Source organism: Macrotis lagotis, chromosome 1, assembly GCF_037893015.1.
Source record: "Macrotis lagotis isolate mMagLag1 chromosome 1, bilby.v1.9.chrom.fasta, whole genome shotgun sequence".
NCBI lineage: Eukaryota > Metazoa > Chordata > Mammalia > Peramelemorphia > Peramelidae > Macrotis > Macrotis lagotis.
The window spans coordinates 78,937,114-78,944,237 of NC_133658.1; the positions used below are offsets into that span (position 1 = coordinate 78,937,114).

The 7,124-nt window shown below is 36.2% G+C and overlaps 1 protein-coding gene across 1 annotated transcript; it reads left to right on the plus strand.

Moving 5' to 3' along the window:
- Window positions 1-5,632: 5,632 nt before the first annotated feature.
- On the plus strand, window positions 5,633-6,658 carry LOC141509104 (olfactory receptor 1f45-like). Its single transcript, XM_074218403.1, has one exon. The coding sequence runs from the start codon at window positions 5,633-5,635 to the stop codon at window positions 6,656-6,658; it is 1,026 nt and encodes a 341-aa protein (XP_074074504.1).
- The last annotated feature ends 466 nt before the right edge of the window (window positions 6,659-7,124 follow it).

The window sequence follows — 7,124 nt, forward strand, 5'->3', positions numbered from 1 at the left end:
TGGAGGGGAATCATCTTGACTAATAAAATTATCTTCCTATTCCAAAGAAAGTTTTCAAAACTCTCTAAAAATAGTGAGGAAAATAATTGTCTTTAAAATTGAATGTTTAGCTTTTCTACTTATTGCAATTGTGATGAAGTTTTGTGTAAAGACAGAGTGAATTCTCCAGCTCTCAAAAGGTGATTGAGAAGAGAATACATAAGTTTTGCCTAACTATCATTTAGGTTCCTCTGGTTTGGCATCATTAAATGTCATCGTCTGGTAAAACTACTCAAGTTGGGATTGATCTGTTTCTTAAATTCCAAGAATAATGATAAATTATTAGGCATGATAAATAAAAATAATTAAAATATTACTCAACATTAATCTTGGGACCCTACATCATTGTCAAGAGTTGAGGTCATGGGGCTGCAATTCATAGCAAAAAAAAAAATCATCTTGGGAGAATTGCCTCAGTAATAGTAACTTTGACCATCACTAATGTATAGATGCAAGGAACTCAAAAAACTCTAGAGTCAATAATTCCCTTTGCTCTCCACTCTTTCAGGGGCCTACAAAATGAATTTCTTTTTTTTATGTAGACAATCTTAAAAAAGATTATGATTCCTTGACCTGGGAGATATAAATGTGAAAGATATAAATCAATTTAACCTCAAAAAAGAGGAATTTGCACTTGTTCCTTGGATGGCATGACACCAGAATTAATGTTTTTTCACTTTAGATTTTTCATCTTAGTTTTTTTCATCTTGGACTTTTATTCTTAACACGTAGTAGAGTTCCTGGCAAATAGTGAATAATAAATGCTTCTTGACTTAACTTTAATATCATTTAGAAAATATTAATAAAAGTACTTTGTCCCATTGTTACAAGCTAAGACAAGAAGAAAACTGAAAACTTGAAAATTGAAAAATTGAAAAAAGAAAATATCTCTACACAAAAATAGAACTCATCTCTAAGGGGAAAATTGGGTTCTTAACATGAGTCATTTTCCACATTCTACACCATATAAAGACAATACCTGAACATGCTACATTCACAATCAGACAGTCATTGACCTTGGAGTATTTTGTTATACTTCAGGGGAAAGAAGACAGACTCCTCCAATAGACATTGACTTGGAATCCAAGAGACAGAGGATTTTATTTGTCTTTTGGTTGACCTTGCACAAGAACTTGGGTAAAGGAAAATAAAACACAGGTATAAGATGTGAGTTTTCATTTACATCTGAAGTGCGAGTTTATTGAAAATGATATAACAAAAAAAATGGCATAACTTGTGCCCCAAATTGAAAAATCCAGTGCCCCCTCTATACCTCTACAGAAGGAATCATAAAGGAAAAACATTTCCTTATCCTCACCAGTTAAAACATACACTTATTCCACTGTACCCATATGCTTTATATTTTTTTTGTTTATATCTATATTTGTGCATTTTGTCCCAAATAGAAAGCAACTCTTTTGAGGGAAGAGGGTTTTTTCCCTTTCTTTCCTTGTATCCATGGCATCAATATAGTGTCTGCCACACTGTAGTTTCTTAATAAATATTTCTTGAATTATAGTGTAATTTTTTGGCAAGACAATGGGGTTCAGTGACTTGCCTAAGGTTCTACAGCTGGGGTTATTATTAAGTGTTTGAGGCTGGCTTTGAACTCAGGTCCTCCTAACTCCAGGGTCAGTGCTCTATCCACTTGCACCATATAGTGTAGGTTTTAATAATTGACCCAAACCTAGGTAGAATTTGTTTCTGAGAATTTTGACTTCTTGAAATTCTATAAGTTTCTATGTATCTCTTCACTGTAATTATGTGCAAGTTAGGGGGGGATATAAATTTTACGACCATATCCTTTCCCACAAGAGCCTTAGAAAGACAGAAGTCTTGTTGGAAGATCAGATGTTGGCAACAAGAATTAGATAAACCAAGCACTAGACCAATGAAAGAGAGGAGTAGGAAAAATAAAGAAGCAAACTATAGCATGAAAACTCTCTTGGAGTTATGAGGAGGGACATTACATGCTGCCATGAAATTCTGGCCTCAACAATTCTGGTTTGTCTGGTGTTTTTGTGGTCTTTATAATGAGTTCTCTGGGGAAATACTGACATGATAATGGGAAACTCATGAGACTGAAGAGAAAAAAAAACAAATAGAAGGCCCTTGAGAATAAGAGAAAGAGTTGCAGAGTCCCTCAATCTTTAACTCCCAATGAGTGATTCCTTAAATATTCCAGTCTGCTTTTCAACAGGGTACTGGGGCATGAGGGTGGGGGTAGTGTACTGTGTTTTCTCTCATCTTCTCTGTCCTCATTCTCTCCTTTTCATCTCTCATCATTGGCAAACTGCATGTTTTTTTGACTATTTTTAAACAGGCTTTCCTATATGGATTGGAGTCAGAGTAGGAATTTCCCTCTGAGAGCTTATGGAAAGTCAGCAAGTGCTTTGATCAGGTGAGTCAAGTTTAAGGGTTGAGGCTAGAAGAGTGTGGGGAGGGAACTGGGTGTCTGGAAATTATTTATAAAATCTTTTTTGTGGGTTCTATCACTCCAGAATATGTTTACAGGTTTCATTTAAAGTTGTTTCAGAGGAAAACTGAGAAAACCTCCAGGAGCTCCCTAGCTTCTCTCCACCATTTTGGTTCTAATCAAGAAGTTAATCTATCATTATTTTTCCCCCTAACCACAGTGTTTTGACAATTGACTGCCATTCCTGTAAGTTTTCTTCCAGGGAAACCTATCATGTGTACAACAGTAGTTTGTTTTCTGTTGTTGTTGTTGTTGTTTTCCATTTATAATTTACATCTTATTCTAGAAGTTCAGGACAATTTTCCTTAATAACTTCTTATAATATTTTATCTAAATTCTTTCTTTATTCATAGCTTTCAGGTACTCTGACAATTATTATATTGTTTCTACTTGATCTGTTGCCCAGATCAATTGTTTTATAATTAGATGTTTCACATTCTCTTCTATTTTTCTAGCTTTATTTCTTAGTATCATTTGCTATCATTCAATTGCACTTGCTCACTTCTAGTTTTCAAGGAGCTATTTTATTCCTTAAGGTTTTAGACTTCTTTTTCTAATTAATTAGCTTTCTTTTCATAAATTTCTTGGATTGTCTATTTTCCTCTACTTTTCCTTAATCTCTCTTTATGATTTTTTTTATTTCCTGTGTAATTATTTCCAATAAATCTTTTTGGATTTGTCACTATTTGATATTATAAAGTTTGTAATAAATACTTCAAATGATCCAAAGTGTTTGCTTTTATATTTTGCCTAGTTGGTGAACATGTTTTTTGATTAAAATGGATCAATTATCTTTGATTTTGTCTACATTGCAAAAGGAAGCCACAAATCTGCCATTTGTTGTTTTGGGGAGTTGTTGAACTGAAAAATTAAAATTTCTATGACTGTCCTTGTTCTGAGCCTCTCCCCACTCAGATTGGTCCTCATATAACTAGATGTTACTACATAAAGTCCAAGACTCAAGTCTACAGTAATTCTCCTTTTAGGATAATGTTTATGAATTCTATTGACAATGATCCAAGTAACAGAGAAGAAATTCTAACATTGTTGTTGAGATGTAACTTTAAATGAAGTATGATTTGGAGTGGAGAGCCTCATGACTGGCAGACTATTACAATAGTTCAGCTATCAGGTGATAATTAGCTACACCACAGTGGTGTCAATGCCAGAGAAGAGAAGGGAACACATTTGAGAAATATTTCAAAGGTGAATTCAACAAAATTTCATGACAAATTTAGGGTTTGAAGGAGGCAGCAGGGTTGCAGGAGGTCAGAGATAGTGAGGAATCCAGGGTGACTCCTAGGTGCAAGCCTGAGTACTTGGAGAATAGTGCTTTCCTCTGAAGTAACAGTGATGGTTGAAGAAGGGGAAAATGAGTACCTAACTTTGTACTTAATTCTTCTAAATAAAGCATGACATTATTAATGGATATTATTTATATTATTGATATTTTATATTCTTTATATATTGATATTTATATAATTATAAATTTTGGGATGCATGAAAGTCATTTATTAGGAATTTACTGAATTCTAAACTCTTGGGTAGTGTGGGAGAAGCTTTTTTCTGTCAAAGGCTGTTTTGATATTTATAAAATCATTTCCTGTATTTTTGGTCAAGCATTTCATTAATTCATCCCTAAAAAGCCCCTAGATTTATTGAATTTTGAATTCCAATGCTGGTTACCACAGCAATGTCAGACTAAATGGCTCCAGAGCAGGACATTCCCTGCTCTACAGTAAGACTCCAGGGTAGCATCTACCCTTAAGTATTTCATATTTTAATGAGGAGAGAAAAAATGCACAAAGGGATTTGTGGCCATTGAAGGCTATTGTGGTCCAGGAAGTCAAATAAATTTGGTTTTAGAGTATATTGTTTTCCTAACAATACTTACTTTACTTTGCATTAATTGAGTTTTTCCTTAATTCTCTGTATTCATAATATTTGTGATTTCTTATAGCACAGTAATATTCCTTGTATTCATAGAGCATAATTTATTTGGTTATTTGCCAATCCAGGTCCAAAACAAATTGACATATGAGGGTTTGTGTGTGTGTGTGTGTGTGTGTGTGTGTGTGTGTGAGAGAGAGAGAGAGAGAGAGAGAGAGAGAGAGAGAGAGAATCTTCTTGCTGTATATTTTAAGAATAATATTTATGCAAATGTATGCAGATATTTATATACATACATACATTTATACATAATGATATAGCAGTTAATGTATATTATCTCATTTGAGAAACCAAGCAACCCTTCACTTAGTGTAGTGAAATTCTTAATATGATTTTTTTCAGGCTCAAATTTTAAGTGACTTACCAAGAGTCACAAAGCTAACAAGTTGTTGACAAGATTGAAAACCCTAGTATTCTTAGAACAAAAACTGCTTTTCCCAAAAACAAGCTGATGAATTTAGTGTTTTATTTTTATCCAAACAAATTGGCCTTTTTTCCTTACTTAAGGGAGGGAATCTTTGTACCCCAAAGACCTGGAAGGTACTTTTTCAAGTAAAGTCAAGAAATCCAAAAGATGTGGGCTCCAGAGATATAAAGAATAAAGGACAATCCGCATGAAATGAATCTGAGTGTGAGTCTGAGGCATAGTACACACCCCTTCCTGCCTTTAGTGTTTCTTAACAGAATTGCTGTTCTAGAGGTATTTGGATGATGATCAGAGGCAGCAGACACATTCTAGAACTGAAAATTTAGAATTTAAGCAAACTTCTGTGAATCAGTTGGGGTAGGTTTACATTTCAGGGATAAATAAAAGTGTAGGGTATGATGTTACTCCCTCTGGGAGATATAAAGAAATAATCCCATTTTATGGCTTAACTCTAAAACTTTTTATTTTGCAAGGCAAAGGGGTTAAGAGACTTGCTTAAGGTTATTATTATTAAATGTCTGAGACTAGATTTGAGCTCATTGTCTTGACTTCAGGGTTGTTCTATTCACTGCAGCATCTAGCTGCCCATATGTATGACAGTGTATACTTTGCTTGTGTGTTGATGACATATCAGTGTTCTTTAGACCTTATACATATATAGTGTTGCCATAGCTGAGAAATCTGAAATCTCTTCAAGTAAAATATTTCAATGATGTAGGTGATCCTTTGGTAAGGCTGTAATGAGGTTAAATAGTCAACAATTTGAGTGGATTAATTGCAGGACTCTCTCACAATCCTCCTCTTTATATCCTCAATCCAGACTCAGACGCAACAGCAACATAACAAGAGGAAATCAGACCAGCACTTCTGAGTTCCTCCTCCTGGCCTTCTCCAGTCACCGAGAGCTCCTGTTCCCTGTGTTCTTAGTCCTATACCTGGCTGCCCTTCTGGGGAACCTGCTGATCTTTGTTGCTGTTGGCTCAGACCCATGCCTCCACACACCAATGTACATGCTCCTGGTCAACCTGTCCCTGGCAGATCTGTGTTTCACTTCTGCTACAGTGCCCAGGCTACTCTATGCCCTGCTCACTGGGGACCAGACCATCTCCCATGCAGCCTGCCTGTCCCAAGTGTTCTTTTTCCTGATGGCAGGTAATGTGGATAGTTATGTGTTAGCTGCCATGGCATGGGACCGCTATGTAGCCATATGCAAACCACTGCACTACACTACTATGGTGACCCTGCCACGCTGTTTGGGGCTCCTGGGAGCTGTGTGGATGGGCACAGCCCTGCACTCTCTACTCCATACAGTCCTCCTTGCTCATCTCACCTTCTGTAGCAATCATGCTCTCCCCTATTTCTTCTGTGATATCCATCCTTTGTTACAACTTGCCTGCTCTGACACTTCCCTCAACTACATGTTGGTCATAATTGAGGGTGGTTCGGTAGTCATTGCACCTGCTATTTTCATTGTGGCATCTTATATCTTCATTGGAGCTGCAGTTTGCCAGCTTCGAGCTCCTGGGAGTTTTCGCAAGGCTTTTGCTACCTGTGGATCCCATCTAACTGTTGTTGTTCTCTTCTATGGAACTGTAATGGCTGTCTACCTGAACCCCCCAAAACAGGCTGAGGGTCAAAAAGAAGGGCAAGATCTTATGTCCACAGTCATGTTCTCTGTGGTGGCTCCAACCCTGAACCCCTACATCTATAGTCTGCAGAACCGAGAAATTAAAGCAGCCCTGGCAAAGGTGTTTATGAAGAGTTAGGATATGTGTCTTGGTGAGCAAATTGGCAGTTTAGACTATTTGCTAGAGGTAGTCTTCCCTTTTTCCCCCTCTCATCTCTTCCCTTCTCCAGTGGTCAGACATCAATAGACTTTCACACACATATGCACATAGTCTGATCAGGAATTTTAATACATGAAAAACTTTATTTCAGACTTGATGACAGAGAATCGATATCTAGTTCAATATCTAATTCTGCAAGTCTTGTCTCAAAGTTCCTTCTGTTTTGAGTATTTCTTCCTAACTTAAATTCTACTTCTTGGCTTCATTTCTTTTCTCTATCTCTGCAAAAAGGTTATCTCAAATTCACATTTGCTTCTTCCTCAGTCTGAAATGACCTTGGGTAAGAAATTAGCTGTATAATATTTCTAAAGGCAGGAAGCATCATGGCTCATTTTTAACTTATACAAAGTTTTTTTTAATAAGATTGTTACCTGTGATTCATTAA

Excerpts from the sequence above, each read along its gene's own strand:
- LOC141509104 (XM_074218403.1), top strand. The coding sequence starts at position 5,633 with ATGAGGTTAAATAGTCAACAATTTGAGTGGATTAATTGCAGGACTCTC.